Here is an 18,294-nt window from a genome sequence, read left to right as displayed (position 1 = left end):
AAAGTTGGGAATAGAGAGTCTGACTGTTCCAGGTAGACTATGGGGTGTGCCTGACTTGCTCTGGGAGAGACGTGGTCTCCAGGAAATCAGTTGTCTCCAATTATACTCAGTGTGTGTTCGTGACATTTCCCTCTTCTTCCTCCCCCATCTGAGCTCACAGTAGACTCTATAAAGCACCCTCACACACTGGCAGCACACCCAAACACACCCACCACCACTGCACCCCAAGGTGCTGTGCTGTTCTCATCAACTGGGCTCACGGTGATACCAATCACCATGGGATTATCTGTCCCCTTCCTCACTTGAGATCTTAGTGCAAATGGTCCCACATTCTCTTGAGACCTAGCTTCCCACTATACGGTATCACCAGTCTCCTTGGGATCCATTCCGAGGTACGGTCTGACCCAAATTCTCTCTTTCCTCCACCAAGCCCATCAAGTTGTTTCTCCCTGATCTAAGACCAGCATTATTCCTTTCTCAGAATATTTAGAATGTCAGAGAGCTAGAGGAGACCTCAGATCCCTGACAGTAACTTGGTTCTTGGCGTGGGGCCCAGATTCCTAGGAGTCCAGAATAATAGGCATGGGGTCTAAAGTCTGTCTAAAACCTGAGTTTTTAATATTTTTTTTCTGATTACAAAGTAATGCATGCAAGCTCAGGCAGAAAACCTAGGAAAGGCAGAAAAGTCCTTTTCACCACCCCATAAATCTCAATGATCTAGTACCTGGCACTGAGTAGGTCTTTAATAAATATCTGTTGAATGAATTATTCTCAATCTCATCACCAGAGATAAAAACCACTGTTTTGTCCTTTTAGTCATATATATTATACATAAATGTGATCATCTTGTGCAAACAGCTGTATAGTCTGCTTTTGTTCTCTCAGCAATACACTATGTACCTTTCTCTATATTGATAGCTTTTTAACATCATTTTAATGCTTTCCTATTATTCCTTCAAATGGCTGTACCACATTTTTCCTAGCCAATTTACTACCTTTGGACATTTAGGTTATCAGTTGTTACAATGTTGTGCTTCACATCTTGGCACATATAATTTTGTCCACATATCTACTTCTTTAGAATGCATTGCTAGGCAATTTGAGAGGCACACTTTAAAACGTCACATACAGCCCTAACCGGTTTGGCTCAGTGGATAGAGCGTCAGCCTGCGGACTCAAGGGTCCCGGGTTCGATTCCGGTCAAGGGCACGTACCTTGGTTGTGGGCACATCCCCAGTGGGAGGTGTGCAGGAGGCAGCTGATCGATGTTTCTCTCTCATTGATGTTTCTGGCTCTCTATCCCTCTCCCTTCCTCTCTATAAAAAAATCAATAAAATATATTTAAAAAAAAACAACAAAAAAAAACCGTCACATACATACTGACAAAAAGGCACTGCCAATTGGCCCTTCAGAGCTAAAAAAGGAAAATCTGTTACATACTGTCTTTGACTAGGTATCACAGGCTAATCAACTGCAGGCTTTTGCCATTGGCCATAATTAAGCAATTCAGAACCATTGTGTTAGTTATTGACACCTGCTGACTGGAAGCTAATTGGCTGTAAGTTTTGGAATAAGAAACAAAGTAACTTAAAACCTATAAACTTTTTAAAAAATATATATTTTTATTGATTTTAGAGAGTAAGGGGGAGAGAGAGAGAGAAAAAAAAAACATCAATGAAGAGAATCACTGATTGGCTGCCTCCTGCACACCCCACACTGGGGTCGAGCCTGCAACCCGTGCCCTGACCAGGAATCAAACCGTGACCTCCTGGTTCATAGATCGACACTCAACCACTGAGCCACGCCGGCCGAGCAAAACCTATAAACATCTGTCCGGAGGCCAAAATATTTCAAACTTTTTGACTAGTGAGAGTCCCTAATTGTAAAGAAGCATTATAAACGACTGAACCCCAGCGTCTGGACTGGGCCCAGTGCAGAATATGTACTGCAACTATTGCGCCTTTCCCAATTCTACCGATAGGACACAGGCCCTGCCAGTGTCTGCACCCCCAAGTCTGCTGGCTCAAAGTCTAGGTTGCTGCCCCAATTAGATCCACTCAGGAGAGTCCCTCACCTGCCCCACTCGGCTGTACTCCCACGGACGTGACGTACCTACAGCGCCGCCCTGGCGGTGGGGCGAGGCCCTAGCGGAGACGAGACGCTGCTTGGCAGGCCGCCCCGCATGCTCCGTCCTGCGCGTAGCCTCCCGGCGCCAGGGGGCGCGCTCCTCCAAGCTGCCCCGCCCCTGAGCGGTTGGCATTTGAATCTCCGGCGGGCTGTGGCCGGAAATGTCCACCGGTCAGCTAGGCATGGAGAACCCGGGCCCCAGGGCCCGGTGCCCGGTGCAAGAGCAGCGTGCCCGTTGGGAGCGGAAACGCGCCTGCACCGCCCGGGAGCTGCTGGAGACCGAGCGGCGCTACCAGGAGCAGCTGGGGCTGGTGGCCACGGTGGGGGCCCCGCGTGCCCTCTCGAATGGGGCGGGGAGCCCAGGGTGTGGGAGGGTCTCTGCGAGGTCGGTGATCCCGAGTACGGGGGTCTTGCTCTGTCCTCCTGCATTTGGGGGCTGGGCAGACTTCTGCAGATTCTAGCCGCGCCTTGGCGTTGCCTCTTCCTGCAGACCATATGCCGGTGTTCTCTCTCCGCAGTACTTCGTGGCGATTCTGAGAGCCAAGGGCACGCTGCGACCACCGGAGCGCCAGGCCCTGTTTGGGCCCTGGGAGCTCATTTACGGCGCCAGCCAGTGAGTGGAAGGGGCGTGGGGAGAGGGAAGGAGGGAGCGCCTTGGCTTCTGGCACTGCACGGAGAGACCCAGGTTCATATTCCGAGTCTGCCAGTGACCTCACCTGTGGTCTTGGCCCAGTGCCCCAGTTCTCCCTCTGTAAAATGGGGTAACAGCACTACCCATGGGTCAGGGTTAAAAGAATGAAATGTGATGCTTGAGCAGTTCTTTGGCAGCTCTTTTATTGTCCTCACCCACGCAGAGAGCTGCTTCCCTACCTGGAAGGAGGGCACTGGGGGCAGGGGCTGGAAGGCTTCTGCCCCCACCTGGAGCTCTACACCCAATTTGCTGCCAACGCAGAGAGGTCCCAGACCACCCTGCAGGTAACTTGAAGGTGACCTCAAGTCCTTCCTCTCTTGCCCCTTACATTTCCTCTCCATCTGGAGACCCAAACTTCATACTGTCCCTGCATTTATAGAGCCCTTTGGGTGTCCAGTTCTGTGCTAAGTTCCCTGTAGGGAGACAGGGGTTCTCTCAGGAGCACACAGCTTGCTGAGGGCTGGGGATGTGTACACAGGTGAATACAGTGTAAGGAGAGGCTTCTCTCTCTGCTGCCAACCCTTTCCCCTTCACTCCAGGAACAACTAAAGAAAAGCAAACGTTTCCGGAGGTTCGTGAGGCTTCAGGAAGGCCGCCCTGAGTTTGGGGGCCTTCAGCTCCAGGACCTGCTCCCTTTACCTCTGCAGAGGCTTCAGCAGTGAGTGAACTCTCCCTGACTCAGCCAACTTTTCTGTCTCTCACCTTTGTGGGATTCATGGGGTCTATCCCAATGCCTCTCTGCTGGGACAAATTGCTCCCAAAATCCTTTTTGCAAGAGTAAACGAGAACCCACTGGAGTACCTGGAGTCTGCAGCCTCAGGCCCTTAGCTGGGACTGGGGAACTCTGCATTGAAGCGCGGGGGCTTGTAATGGGCTAGTGACACAGTTTTTGGAAGAATTTGCTGAGATGAGAGGCTGGTCCAGTTTAGAATTTCTGAAGAGTCTGCTCCTGACTCTTCAATGTGGGATGGGAAAGGGTGATGTGGTGTGAGGCCAGGTTTTGAAAGAGGGGACACAAAGCCAGAGCAGATCTTTCCTGGCTTTGCAGTGGAAGTATGTGTAAGGGGTTATGTGTGTGTCAGGCAGAGGGAATTTTTCCCAGCTCTACGTCCCCTCATAGACTTCAACTGTCTAATTCTAGGTATGAAAATCTTGTTGTTGCTTTGGCTGAAAACACAAGTCCCAACAGCCCTGACCACCAACAGCTCACACGTATGTTCTTGTTCTGCCAAAACTCAAAGACAGAAGGCTGCCTTTCTTGTATCCCTTTTGGGTTGTGACCTCCAACAATGTCTGGTATGACCCTGTCTTCCTTTGACATGTACATGATGTTCCTGTTGTCCTACCTGCTCTTCAACAAGTTAGACCCTAACTCTGGTTCCTTAGGGAGTAGCCTTTCTCCACCACCAGTCCCCAGAGTCAAAGATGTGCTGGGAATGGGGTTGGGGATGTTATTCCAGGGGCTGCTCGGCTGATAAGTGAGACTGCCCAGCGAGTTCACACCATTGGTCAGAAACAGAAGAATGACCAGCACCTCCGGCGTGTTCAGGCCCTTCTCAGCGGCCGCCAGGCAAAGGGGCTCACCTCAGGTAGTCTGCATCCTTCCCCCTTCGCCCTCAACCTGCCCTTTTCTGAATCACCCCTCTTCCGCTATATTGACTGCCAGCACATACCCATTTTCCTCAGCCTCCCTTTTCTTTTATGCCCACGGATCATGGTCCTGGAGCTGCATTAGAATAACAGCTCTCTCATCCCCCAGGTCGCTGGTTCCTACGCCAGGGCTGGCTGTTGGTAGTGCCTCCCCGTGGGGAACCTCGGCCCCGAATGTTCTTCCTGTTCTCTGACGTGCTTGTCATGGCCAAGCCTCGACCCCCATTGCACCTGCTGCAGAGTGGCACCTTTGTCTGCCGGGCCGTCTACCCCATGGCCCAGTGTCAACTCCAAAGGGTCTTTGGCCACTCGGGGGGCCCTTGTGGTGGACTGCTCAGTGTAAGTAATAAGATGGGAGTCCTAGGTAAGGTAGGAGAGGCCGAACATATACCTCAAATACCTGTGCACCTGTTTTATCTCCTTGGCCTGGACTCTTGTCATAGGAATTGGGCCAGCTACATTGAGAGAGGATAACTGGGTCTTTGGGTTCATATCTAGTTCTCACATGAGTCCTGAATGACCCCATGGGAGCAGCAAGGCCTTCAGCTTTAGCCTGGACCTTTCTGAGCCATGCATTAAGAGGTGGTCTCTCCCCAGCTGTCCTTTCCTCATGAGAAGCTACTGCTTATGTCCACGGACCAGGAGGAGCTGTTGCGCTGGTACCACAGTCTGACTTTGGCCATCAGGTAGGTTGTCTCTTTCCTTGGTAAGTGTTGTGATGAGGCCCAGGAGCAGGAGATGAGCAGTTCTGATCCTGTCTCATGTCCTACATCTGCGGGACACCACCCCACCACCCCTACCCCATAGTTGATTAGAGTATGACTAGAGTGCTCATGCCAATACCTGAACTGTCTTCTCTCCTCAGCAGCCAGAAGAACTAGAAGAATCTTATGAATTCCAGAACCCAGGATACTTCAGGGATAGGTCAGGGTCAGGAGCACAAAACTAAACAAAACACAGAACCCTTCATGCTTTGAGAAGGATCGTTTTGTGTTTGCCTGGGACTGGGTTATTAGACCAGCTCTTAAGAATCAGGAAACCAAGTCTGACCCATTTGAACCTCCACTGAACCAGCCCCTCCAGCACAGATGAGGGGATTTGGGGCTGATAAGCTTGGTGCTATGTCTATGGCCAGTCGTTTATCAAGGCTATGGCTTTGCAAATGTGGCTATTTTTATAGTTTTATTTTCCTACTGGATTTAAGTAAAGTTTTTTTGTTTCTTTGGAAAGGCCTGTTTCAGCTATGTGAATGAGAAAAGGGATGTTTGTGCCTGGAGGCTGGCATGACGGCCTCAGGAGTACAAGGAAAAGAACTGGAGCTCCCTCTATCTCCTCAGCTCTCACGGGGGGAGGCAGCATCTTTTTGTCCTAATAAGGGAAGCTTTTCAAGAAGGGCCAGTTGTTCCTAGGCACCTAGTATGGGTGTGTGTGTGACCAGCTGGAAGGAAAAAAGCACACTGGAGCATCCAATCACAAGAACAGACTTTGTTTTACTAAACCTTCAGCTGTCGTCCCTCCTTCCCAGAGGGGGCTGGGACTGGGGCCCTTTGTCGCAGTCTTGCTGCATCTTCTCCTTAGCCCCTGCTCAGCTCCCCAAGGAGTAGCTAGGTTCCTTGTCTCTGTGCTCCAATTTAAGGGCTCTTCCCCAGCCTGAATGTCACCAGCCTCCTCGTCTTCCTCCTTCATACGTGAGTCCTCAGGAAAGGGCATGCTAGCCTCTGTGAGGGGAAGATCAGGTATGCTCCCATTTCAGATACTTTGTCTCTACCCCCACCAGACTCTCACCCCCAGCCTGTTACCTGGCTCTGGAACCTCCACACCCTTGCTGGGCTTGTTCTTTTGTAGCAGCTGGTGGATGGTGTGTAACTTCATGTTCAGAAGCTCCTGCTGTGCTCCAGCCAGAGTAGTCACACTGTGGATAGGTCCCCTCAGAGGCTGCCCAATCTGTGTCCCCACTTCTCACCTGCCACACATTGCTCTCCTTACCGCTCAAAAAGGGGGTCCAGCTGGGCCATCAGATTGTTCAGGTGTTGTTCCGTCTGGGCCAGCTGTTGTGTCAACTGGGCCAGCTGTTGCTCTGGAGGTAAGGGAGAGAAGGAGAGCAATGGTTACTCACCTTCTGCCGTCCCCCAACTCCCTACCAAGCAAGTCTTCTGCAAAACCCACCTGACTGCCATGATTCCTTCTTGCCTGCCTCTTCTTGGAGAACAGGAGCCTCATTTTTCTCCTGCTGCAGAAGAAGGAAATGGAGATACTGCAGCAAGACTCCCCACCTCTTGTCTCCAAAGCCAGTAAGAGGAGGAGGAGGATAATTTGAGGTAGAGAAAACTATTGGATTTTTTACTTCAGAGAATCACAATCCCATCTAGTCCAGCTCCTCACCCAGGACATGAAGCAGCCTGTCAGTACGCCCTCACGAGGTCATTCGGTCTACTCTGACACCTCCAGGAAAAGAGCAGCTCCCTCCAGGTTGATAAAGTTCTGGTTGTTAGTTGATAGACAAAGCCAAAAACTGTCCTTCATGTATCTACTTTTCACTGTGCTGAGAAGAGCCTCCCAAAATCATGTCTTTTCAACATGTAAGCCCCTTGGGAATTTGAAAACAACGGTTAGTTCCCCCCCACCCCTGCCCTCTCTCACTTCCCCACGTCCTCTCTGACTTAATATCACCAATCTTTTTCAGACAGTGCTCATTTGACATGACTTTCTCTGGTGCTTTACTGAACTTGAGCTCTTAAATCAGTGCCCCAAAGAGAATAAAGTTCTCCAGGAATGCTCTGATCATAAGATAACACACAGTACTTATTTAGGAAATGGGTTGTCAGAACACACAAATGAACTTCATTAGCCAATCAATAAACTGCTGCTGTTATGTTTCTTTTAGACTATATTTGGGTCCAAGAATAGAATTTATCTTTCCTTGTTAAATTTCATCATTGAATTCAGTCGTTTATCCTAGCTTGTCAAGTCTATTTGGAATCATGATCAGCTGTCCCTTCTAGTTTTACATCATCTCCAAATTGCTCTGGAGCCCTCTATTTCCTGGTGCAACTGAGTGATAGGGCCAGGGCTGAATATACAGCCCTGGGAGGCACTACTTTACATTTCAACAGTTTCAACCCACCAAAATGTACTGTCAATTCATATTTCAGGGCCTCCTTCCCAAGAACATGAGCCTGTTTGGTACCTTGAACTCAAAAAACACAACTACAGCCCTAGCTGGTTTTGCTCAGTGGATAGAGCACTGGCTTGCGGACTGAAGGGTCCCAGGTTCAATTCCAGTCAAGGGGACATGCCTGTGTTGCGGGCTTGATCCCCAGTAGGGGGCATGCAGGAAGCAACCTATCAATGATTCTCTCTCATCATTGATGTTTCTATCTCTCTAACCCTCTCCCTTCCTCTCTGAAATCAATAAAAATATATTTTAAAAAACAAACACGACTACAGTAACCAACCTCTTGTGCCAAGGTTGGAATCTCACCAGGAACTCCACACTTGCTAGGTTCAAATCCCAGCTCACTAGCTCTGACCTTGAGCAAGTGACTTAATCTCTTCATTGGCTTGTTGCGAAGACTACATGTGATATTTATTTACAATTTACCATGTGCCCTTCACATCCATTACCTCGCTGGATGCTCAAAATGACCCCATAATGTTGGAAAGCCAAGAAACTACTGTTCATTTCATAGGATGACTGGAAGATGTCTCTTGTTCTTGGTACCATTACGCCCCCATGGGAAATTCAGGCCCGGGGCATCCCCACCACTGGTCTCCCCGCACCTGCAAACACTTATAGAGCACAAAAGCCACGACGGCTGCGGTGTACAGCGCCCCCAAAGGCCACGCCCGGGCCCGCTCCTGCTGGTGCTTGGGCGGCGGCGACCGCCGGGGTTCCGTGGCCTTAGAGCTGACCTGGGTGAGGTCCCCTGCGGAGGAGGAGGGCAGAGGAGGGTCAATAGGGCTGGGACTCTAGGACAATCCCAGCCTCCCCCCAGCAGCCCTCGCTGGTACCTGGGTGTGCCCGGAGGTCGGGGCTGGAGCGGTCTCCGAGGACCCCGGGCAGCGCAGATACAAGTAGTAGCACCAGAACACCCGCGGGCGAGACCGCGCTCGCCATTGCAGGCCGACAGACTAAGGCCCCAGCGGCGCTAGGGAGCGGAGCGCCCCAGTGCTCATGGGTAGGCGCGCCAGTCTCGCTGGGGCCGCCCCCAGAAGACCACGCCCACATAGTGTGGGCGTGGCCACGCTTTATTTGCATAGGACCATTGGCCAAATTTTCCTAAATTAGTTAATTTCTTATCTATTTATTCTAATTTATATTAGTCAGAATACCTCCAGAAGTATTAGAAAATTATTCTAAAAAGTGATTTTTATTTCTTAAACCACAATCTTATCACCCTAACTATAAGGTAGATTTCTTGATGGACCTATAAAATGTCCGAGCAGCCAAGCATCTTCCTGTAGTTCGCGCTGAAGGCCTGTTGCCTAGGCTACAGACGGAGGACTCGGTTCCTCATTTGCGCCTAGGGGAAAGTCCCCGGACCGTGGGCAGAGAGTGCCACGTGCGCACGCACGTAGACCTCCCCCGCTTCTCGTGTCGATCCGCCAAGAAGCGAAGAGCTGAGCGGGCGTGTGGCGGGGGCGTCGTCCGTCATCTCCTCTAGTTACGCAGGCGGTGCGTCTACGCGCACTAACCACACGGGGCTCATTCTCAGCGCGGCTGCATTTTACAATTCTCTTATCTTGAGTAGAGCCTTCTCTGCAACAGGTAACATCTACGTTCAGATGTCAGCTCAAATGTTTCCATGTAGAATTATTAACTTTGTTTATTCATTAGCCGCTATTGTACACTATTATGTCAATTATATCACAATAAAGCTGGAAAAATCCATTTTCATTTATTAAAATCAACTCATTAAAAACGCCATATCTCTTTTTCGTTACCATTTTATTCCTATAGCCTAGCACAGCACATGGCTCTAGCAAGCACTCCTTTTTTAAAAAATTAAATTCATTGGGGTGACATTGTTTAATAAATTTAAGTGTTTACCTTGCGCAGGGGCCATGATAATCTATCTTTCCAATTTTAGTATATGTGCTGCCAAAGCGAGCACTCAATGAATCCTTGTTGAAGGAAATTAATGTTTTCAAACGATCCAACAGTTAAATATAATTAAGCTCTTTTTAAAAATGAGGAAACTCAGGTTCGTGAAGATTAAGTGTTGTTGATCAGGTAAGAGACTAGGCGATTCCAACCATTTTCTGCTTGTCTCCATATCATCTGTCTCACATCACCCCACCTCCAGGCCTTCCCACTTCTTGCCGACCCTGACTTCTCCAGGCAGACTTAGGTAGTCTCCCACTGTTTCACACTATCTTTTATAACTGTCTGGGATAAAGGGTCATCTTCCTGATTAGACCAACAGCTCTTTGAAGAGGAAAGTAACCATATCTCCAGAGCTTGGCACATAAGTGATGGGTACTGGTACATGTGTATTAAATGAATGAAGTACACATGTGTTAAATAAATGAATAAAATGCGGTGTATCTTCCTGTCTTTCCAGAAAGGAAGGAGGCACTGCAGGGAAAGACCGGAACCCAGGGGAGTTACCGTGGTCTAGTTGACCACCATGAGGCAACCTGGGTGTCAGAACAGTGTACTCTAAACCAGTTGGTATAGTCAATGTAAATAAATGGCCCCCAACTGATCATTGCCTTCAGAGAATTTGGGCCCACTACTGCCAGATATTCTGATTTCTACACCTCCCCACCCCAATTCAACAAATTGGGATTTTTAAAATTTGAAATCTCTGTTTTAAAATGTTAACAAGGAATATTTGGCATATTTGACACCTGTGTGGATCATGTTTTTAAAATTCTCTTCTATAGGACAAAATTATTTTCATTAATAATCAGGAAATGAAACAAATAAAAGGACCATAAAATAAACTAACAATAAGGGTCAGAAATTCAGACTGAATTATTTGTATAACTGAATGTCTGATATAATCATGACAGTATAAAACTAAATATAGTGCCCAACCAGTATGGCTCAGTGGTTGAGCATCAACCTATGAACCAGGAGGTCACAGTTTTATTTCTGGTCAGGACACATGCCCAGGTTGTGGGCTGGATCGCCAGTAGGGGATGTGCAGGAGGCAGCCTTTAATGTTTTGCTCTCACATCAATGTTTCTTTCTCTCTCTCTGCCTTCCTCCCTCTCTAAAAATAAAATTTTTAAAAATTATAAGTTTCTTCATATTAAGCAACAAACATGCAAACAGTTAGGGAAAGAGTAATCATAAGGATGTTTGGCAAAGATTTAAAAAATTCCATTTCACAATAAATCCCAGAAATTTTCAATATAAATAAAAACTCTGAGAGGTCACCTGGAATGACATAAAGTAATTCAAGTTCAATTTCTTTGACTTTACAATCATTGTGCTACTTATTGTTTATTATAAATCCATGGGCTAAATATGGGAATATGTACTATCATAGGAGTTGGAGACAGAGATTATGCTCAAAGAGAACTTGAACTCCAAGCTGTTAAGAACTAATTCTAGATTTAAACACGCCTAGATGAATCTCCTTATGTCAGGGGCCAATTGTGTAACCGGGAGTTCTCTAGATGAACTTCCATGTACATTACAATGTTTTCTAAAGGATAGGTAATACAAGTGTGCTAATTTGAAGCTTGTATATTATGAAAGCTCATCAGTAACCACAATAATGTAGAACTTGGATCTATAAACGTTTTTTTCAGAGAGGAGTACTTTATTACTAACATTTTTTAGAATTGCTGGAACATGGTGGTAATAAAATGGAGACCAATTTTTAGTTGGTTTTGTCTTAAAATTCTCTACAGATGATAACCCTCTTATTGCCTGCAGCTGGAGGATCAGACCTCTCATGCCATTCCCCTCCTTGGCACACTACTGCAATCTTTAAAAGTTAAAAACAAAACAAAACAAAAACCTTGTATGGGACAGACAAAACATATTTCTGGCTCCTGGTCTAAAGTTTAAACTTCCTCTTCACACATCAGTAGCCTCCCACTGACTGGGCTGTCTCTGGGCAGGGCAGTACTCTACTCCCTGCAGTGAACATGTGCAAAGACAGGGCTCAATATCCAGGATAGTACAGGGGCAGAGGTTTCTTTAATTCAACTAACTTTTGAGATGGATAGTTCTTAAGGACAATTTGGATGACGTGGGTCGAGAGGGAGGAAGCTAGCTTTTTTGTGCCCAAACTGTTAAAGCAGAACTAGAGGCCCACTGCGCGAGATTCGTGCACAGGTGTGATTCCCAAGCCTGGCTGGCGATCGAAGCACGAGCACCTGGCGTGGAAGGGCAGGTCCCAGCTAACCTCTGGGCCCTGGGCAGCACCCGGGCCCTCGGGCCCCCACGTGCCCCCCTCTGCCTGAGTCACAGCACCCGAGTCCCCAGGCAGAGATGCAATGAGCGTGGCCAGACATCATGGGCCAGAGTGCAGCGTGGGCCTCTGGGCCGTCCAGTGGCGACACATGGAAACCCGGTGGGCAGCACACTCTCTCCCAGCTGGCCTCGCAGACCGGCTCCTGTGCGAACCCACGGGGAGCCTGACTGGCCCCGGCGGTCCTGGGGGCTGCAGCCTGGCTCACCCAGAAGAGACCGTGTGGGTGTGGGGCGGGCTCCTCATGGGCGCTGGGCACCTGAGTGGGGGCACAAGCCCTGGCGTCCCGGGGGAAGGGTAGCAGGGAGAGTGAGAGCAAGCTCGGTGGACACCCTGCATTCTCACCACACCTCCTCCGTCCCCATCACCCCCTCCCCCAGGTAGCCGGCGAGAGGTCACAGCGGGTCACTGACGCCCACCATGTTCCACACCACCCCCTGGCAGTCAGTGCATGTCATATCGAACGGTCAAACTCATGGTTGAACGACTGCCCGAGGGGGAAATTTGCATATTATAAAAGGTTAATATGCAAATTGTCCCCTCAGGAGTTTGACCAACCAGGAGTTCAACCGCTCACTGTGACGTGTGCTGACCAGCAGGGGATGGCATGAAACGAAGGCAGCCGGCAACCAGGGAAGGAAGGCCTTGGCCGGCAGCCACAAGGCCCCAATTGGTCCTGATCACTGGCCAGCCTAGGGATCCTACCTGTGCACAAATTTTGTGCACTGGGCCCCTAGTATAGGATAATAACAATGACAATGGTCATCCTAAAACGTTCACCTTGGATCAGCCTTAGGGTGTGGTGAGAGGGTACATACCAGGAGACCTCCCAGTCCTATTCCATGTTATAGCATGTTCATCCAGGAGCACATTCTCCTCATGAGACTCAGAACTGGAGAGAAAAGTCAGGTACCCTGTGGCATAAGGAGATCTCTGTCATAAAGCCTGCCTTCCTTGTCTTGTGGGTCCCGCCTCATGCCACTTCTGCCCCCCTTGGGAGTGTTCATGGGCTCACCTACACAGTGGCAAAGCCTTCTTCTCTCTTCTCTGGCCAAAGGGGGTACAGGGCCAAGGGTGAGGGGGCCGTGAGGTGGGGAGTTGCGGAAGTTCAGGAGTGGCTGGGTGGCGCAGGTGCAGGCACTGGGCGGTGTCAGTTCTTTCACTCATCCCTCCCCTCCCCCTTCCTCCCCGGAAACCAGCGACTTTGCCACCACCAGTATTGGGGATGATGAGCTGTGGGGGCCAGGCCCAGGGAGGGGTGGGAGTAAGGGGGGCTGCTGCAGCTGTCAGACCATAAGCCAGCCTTACGCCTAGGCTCAGGGCATGATCGATGCCTGCAGACTTGGCTCCCACATCAATAGTCATGAGCAGCGGTGCAAACTGCACGGATCAGCTAGGGCCTGGTAAGCTGGGCGGGGCAGGGACAGGGGGAGGGGTCACGCGGCGCCATGTCCCATCTGCTGGGATCTGGAGGGTTGCGCTGGGCAGTAATACCCACCCCTCTATTCTCTCACATCCACAGGAATTCCCTCCTTCACCAAGGCCTGGGGATTGTGGGCCCTCTTAGGGGCTTTGACGCTGCTGCTTCTCATCTCGCTGACTGCACACTTGTCCCGATGCAGTAGTGGCTGGAGAAGGAACCATCCAGGAAAGGGACAGTGAGTGGGGGGAAACAGAAATGGGATAATTGATAATTTCTCCCTAACAAGAGGTCCCCATTTACCCCCTAAACTTTGTGTTGCAGTTCTGGAGGGTCTGTGGAAGAGGTCCCCCTGTATGGGAACCTGCATTATCTAAAGACAGGTAGGAAACTGGCAGAGGGGAGAGGCACAGAGAACAGGTCCTGGGTGGGTGGATGAAGGTCTGCAGGAGGAGGAACAAGAAGTGACCAGATTTCTGTTACCTGTCCCAGGACGACTGTCTCAAGAACCAGGGCCAGACCAGCAGGATCCAACACTTGGAGGCCCCACCAGGGTGAGTCAGTTGTTGCTGAGGAAGAGGGGAGGGAAGGAAGTGGGGGGCGCTTTTTCAAGGGTCCAGTGAACTTCTAACCGCCTTGCATCTCCAGGCTGCAGAGGAGGTGATGTGCTATACCAGCCTGCAGCTGCGGCCTCCTCAGGGCCGGATCCTGAGCCCTGGAACCCCCATCAAATACTCAGAGGTGGTGCTGGACTCTGAGCCGAAGCCCCAGGCCTCGGGCCCAGAGCCGGAGCTCTATGCCTCCGTGTGTGCCCAGACCCGCAGAGCCCGGGCTTCCTTCCCAGACCAGGCCTACGCCAACAGCCAGACTGCGCCCAGCTGAGATGGAGGGCCTGGCATCGCCCCAGCTTCATCTGTTGCAGGGGTTACTGCTACCCTGTTCGGGTCATGACTATTTCACAACAAACCCCCAAAGACAGTCAGCCATTACCCAGTCACAGGAGGTGATGTTCCCCAAACCTTCTATCTGACCTGAGGGAGATATCTCAGGGGAAAAGCAGGCCCCCCGTTTCTTGAGGATGGAGAAAGCAGAGGCAGTGGCCCCTTCCTCCTTCCGGAGTTTTACCAGGTCCTCCCCACTATTGCTCTCATACAGTGTCCCCCTGACACCTCAGTGTCTCCTCAGACACAGGAAGTGGGCAGTGGGGGAGGGGGTAAGAGCCTAAGAGGATCTGGGTGGGTATACCCCTGGGGAGGCCACGGGCTGGGGTGGGGGTGGGGGGATCCTGGAACCTAGCAACCTGAAGAACCCAAGCCTGGCTCTGGTCTGAGAACCCTGGCAGGAGAATACCAGTCTCCATCCTGCTGCCTCTGTTGTGTCCCCAAGTTTTTAAATAAAATTTCTCAAAAAGTGTTTAGATTTTATTAAGTGGGCCACAGACCTGCAATAGACCCCACATGGCGGGAGTGTGAGCTTTGCTGTCTGCACAGAGCACTTCCCAGGGGAGCCTGGCTGGGGAAGAGGGCCCAAGAGGGGCAGCCTCATCAACGCGGCAGGGGTGGGTGCCAGGGTGGAGGCCGGAGCTGCTAGAAAGTCTCCAGAATTTACACTGAGGACCGCCCCAACTCCCATCACCAGGAGCCTGCAAGCTCAGCAGCCCCTGCCCTACTCTCCATGGGCTCTGTAGCTGTGCTGCACCCCCACACCTGAGGGCTGGACCATCTCCTCCCAGGGCCTCTGAGAGGCAGGTCCAAGGTTTGAGGGGCAGAAGAAAGGGGAACCTGAGGCTTTTACCAAACTTCTCTCCTTCCTAGCGTCCCAGAGAAGGCAGAGCAGGGAACCGTGCGCCAGAGACCGGCCTGGTGGTTCCAATCAGAAGGGGGCCTCCTCTGCACACACACAGACACACAATAACCCAGTGCCCTGGGGTTCCTGGACCTGAGCACCCCATTTGCGCCTCTGCAGAAGCAGCCGGGGCCGCGGTTAAGGCAGCTGGATCTGTGTGGGAGGGAAGGTGGCTTTGGGGCGGGTACCGGATGCGGGAACCGCCCGCAGCGGAATGTGGGGTTCTGAAGGCTGCTGTGCAGAAGACGCTCAACGTGTCCGCCGCCTGGGGGCTGAGGGCTCACCACTGGGACTCGCTGGCCATCTCAGCCGAGGCCTCAAACGACCCCCAACCCAGACCGGCTCTCCCACCGGGCTCTGCGGCCTCCCGCCGGCGCAGGACCGAGCTCCGAGCGCCCCCGCGCGGCGGGACCCGGTCTCGCCACCACCTCTGCGCAGGCGCGAGGCTGCCGGGTCCGCGGCATGCTGGGGGGTGAAGTCTCCAGACTCGGCCCGCCGCACACCCCCCCCCCCCCCCCCGCAGTTTATAGGCTCGGTAGCTCCCGCTCCCGGAGCATCGGGCGCCTCCCGCGTTCGCAGAACGTAGCGGACTCACTCCGTGTGGAGCTGGGTATGACTTGAACTCTTTTCTTCCAGTCTCCGAAGCCTGGGTCCTCTGCTTTCTCTCTCCCCTACAACGCTTTGGTTTTTCTTACCTTCTTACCCTGTCTGTCACTGAAGGCTCATGCCCTAGCCTAGGATCTCGACTGAACCCCAGGTCTGTGGCAACTTCCTAATCTAGGAAATAAATGTTAATGAGGGGCAGCCGCTGCACCTCAAACACCTTCTGAGGGCCCCCTTGCCACATCTCTCCAGCTGGTTGAGCGCCTCACTTTACCAAATACCTGGGAGTTCGCTCCCCTTCCAAAGCTCCAGGTGTTTCCCTTCGTGCCCTCCCTGCCTCCCTGGTGTTTGTTTACAGCCAGGAGTGCCCTGTCCCAAGCAGAATCCCAGAGCAGGTCAGGGGAAGCCACAAGGGCCCTTTGGGGATCCCGTTTTCCTCCCTCTTCCTGAGATCCCAGCAGGGAGGATAGGAATAAGCCCAAGACCCAAAGACGAAGGGTCTTTGGGATTGTCAAAGGTTCAATGATAGGAAGTTCTTAACGAATTATTTATAGGTGGGGAGGAGCCTCAGAAGCCACCCCAAGCCATCCAACCAAGGCCCCTCCATCTTTGGCATTGCACTGCACTCTGTCAAAACGAGTCTAAACTTTCAACTTGGTTTTGGCTACAAGGAGGGTAACAGAGCTGGGACATGGAGAGAGACCAAGTCTTAATGACTTCATTTGAAACCTTGGATCCAGCCATGCCCAGAGCAAGATCTGCTTTCTGAACCTCTTGGTTATGTAAGCAAGCTAATAAATTCCTTTTTTTGCTTAGTCAGTCAGTCTAAGTTAGACTTTCTATCTCTTGCAACTCTTGAGTTCTGACCTCCTAATCATGGCTTATGTTCTTACTAGTAAGTCTTTTGGTGATTATCACTTTGTCAGTAATACTTATACCACTTCTCCCTCTACACACCCCCTCTGATAACACTCACCTATAGCTGAGGAACTTCATTTTTTCTTTTATTAATTCTCATCCGAGGATATTTTTCCGTTGATTTTTACAGAGTGTGGAAGTGCGGGAGAGAGACAGAGAGTAACACTGATGTGAGAGAGACACGCAGTTTGGTTGCCTCCCACAGGAGCCCTGACCAGGGCCTGCGACCGAGGCATGTGCCCTTGACCGGAATCAAACCCGAGACCCTTCAGTCCACAGGCCGATGCTCTATCCACTGAGCCAAACCAGCTAGGGCTCCATTTATTTTTTATTTTTTTAGAGACAGTGGAAGGGAAGGGGAGAGACTGAAAGAGAGAATATTGAGGTGAGACACATCAATTGGTTGCCTCCTGCACATGCCCCAATCGGGCCAGGATCCAGCCTGCAACCGAGGCACATCTCCTTGACTGGGAATCAAACCTGAGGCCCTTTAGTCCAGGGCTAATGCTCTAATTAACCATTGAGCAAAACTGGCCAGGGCTAGGTGAGGAACTTTAAGTGGGCTCTGATGAGCTCTTGGCAGAGAACTTTAGGACAAATTTCTGGAGAAGAGCCTCAGAGCCAAGAGCAATGCAGCAAGTCCCAGAAACAGTCTGCTTTCCAGGAACAATCAATGGCTTTGCTGAGCCTCCCCTGCTCTCCAAAACAACAAACAAACCAGTGGAGGACTGAATTTCTCAGCCCTTGTAGCTGGGAAAGGCAAACCAGAGGGGCAGAGAGACCTGCTGGAGGAAGCAGGTGAATCTCTGACTGAAAATGTGTAAAGTTCAAACAAAAAAGATTTCCCTGAACTAGAAAATCAGAACCCAGAATTTCCTTAGATAAATCAAAGGAGAGGATGTACTGCTAAAACCTGAAAACAGGTCTAGAGAATTAAAGACAAAGTATCTCAAAAATATGGAGATGCAAATCATGTGGTTAAAGATGGGAGATTGGAACAGACCCAGGAGACTTAACTCAACTTCTATGAGTTCCTGAAGAATAAGGAACAGGAGAGGAGAGGTCATCATTAAATAATAGATTCAAGTTCCCTGAGCTAAACAAAGACTTAAGTTCCAGACTGGACTGATAGGAAAAGACACACACTTAGCCATATGAAGGTTAAAATTCATAAGCTCGTAAGGATAGGGGAAAGCTTAGCACATTTTCAGGCAAAAAGCAAGTTCTTTCTTCTTACCTGCTACCCTGGAAGTTAAAAGACCAAAAAATTGAATGTGAGTCAATGAAAGAAAAGGCCTGTAACCCAGACCCAGCCAAAGAAGAAAGAAAGATAGATATATTTTATCAGCACAGAAGTCTTTTTTATTTTATTTATTTATTTATTTATTTATTTATTTTTAAATAAATCTTTATTCAGATTATTACAATTGTTTCTCCTTTCCCCCCATAGCTCCCCTCCACCCGGTTCCCACCCCACCTTCTGCCCTTACCTCCCCACAACTGTCCTCATCCATAGGTGTACGATTTTTGTCCAGTCTCTTCCTGAACCCCCCCATACCCCTTTCCCCCTGAGAATTATCAGTCCACTCCCTTTCTATGCCCCTGAT

General features: G+C 50.3%; 3 protein-coding genes and 1 long non-coding RNA gene across 5 annotated transcripts; 2 read left to right on the top strand and 2 right to left on the bottom strand.

Annotated features, from left to right (window-relative positions):
• Window positions 1-2,284: 2,284 nt before the first annotated feature.
• Window positions 2,285-5,694, top strand: ARHGEF39 (Rho guanine nucleotide exchange factor 39). Its single transcript, XM_080668168.1, has 9 exons — window positions 2,285-2,447; window positions 2,646-2,740; window positions 2,982-3,102; window positions 3,358-3,476; window positions 3,960-4,030; window positions 4,279-4,407; window positions 4,578-4,807; window positions 5,066-5,154; window positions 5,334-5,694. Exons 1-9 carry the CDS (start codon window positions 2,289-2,291, stop codon window positions 5,347-5,349), a joined length of 1,029 nt encoding a protein of 342 aa, XP_080524294.1. The 5' UTR covers window positions 2,285-2,288; the 3' UTR covers window positions 5,350-5,694.
• Window positions 5,695-5,933: 239 nt separating this feature from the next.
• CCDC107 (coiled-coil domain containing 107) lies at window positions 5,934-8,657 on the bottom strand. Of its 2 annotated transcripts, none has more exons than XM_080669332.1 (6): window positions 8,480-8,657; window positions 8,249-8,394; window positions 6,635-6,698; window positions 6,455-6,545; window positions 6,268-6,380; window positions 5,934-6,186 (listed from the first exon to the last, which is right to left on the bottom strand). In XM_080669332.1, the coding sequence occupies exons 1-6, from the start codon at window positions 8,583-8,585 to the stop codon at window positions 5,939-5,941; spliced, it is 768 nt and encodes a 255-aa protein (XP_080525458.1). In that variant the 5' UTR covers window positions 8,586-8,657; the 3' UTR covers window positions 5,934-5,938. The 2 variants fall into 2 exon arrangements, with proteins under 2 accessions (XP_080525458.1, XP_080525459.1); XM_080669333.1 differs by having other exon boundaries at window positions 6,635-6,695; window positions 8,480-8,647.
• A 161-nt stretch (window positions 8,658-8,818) lies between these two features.
• LOC308248546 lies at window positions 8,819-15,549 on the bottom strand. Its single transcript, XR_013960621.1, has 5 exons — window positions 15,451-15,549; window positions 13,805-13,890; window positions 13,400-13,529; window positions 12,720-12,815; window positions 8,819-9,227 (listed from the first exon to the last, which is right to left on the bottom strand). It is a non-coding gene; the product is annotated as an uncharacterized lncRNA (long non-coding RNA).
• Window positions 13,086-14,734, top strand: SIT1 (signaling threshold regulating transmembrane adaptor 1). Its single transcript, XM_080668659.1, has 5 exons — window positions 13,086-13,304; window positions 13,424-13,559; window positions 13,646-13,704; window positions 13,814-13,875; window positions 13,970-14,734. Exons 1-5 carry the CDS (start codon window positions 13,232-13,234, stop codon window positions 14,201-14,203), a joined length of 564 nt encoding a protein of 187 aa, XP_080524785.1. The 5' UTR covers window positions 13,086-13,231; the 3' UTR covers window positions 14,204-14,734.
• Window positions 15,550-18,294: the final 2,745 nt, after the last annotated feature.

The sequence above is a fragment of the Plecotus auritus genome, assembly GCF_963455305.1.
Source record: "Plecotus auritus genome assembly, chromosome: 5".
NCBI lineage: Eukaryota > Metazoa > Chordata > Mammalia > Chiroptera > Vespertilionidae > Plecotus > Plecotus auritus.
This window is presented reverse-complemented; position numbering and strand designations above follow the sequence as displayed.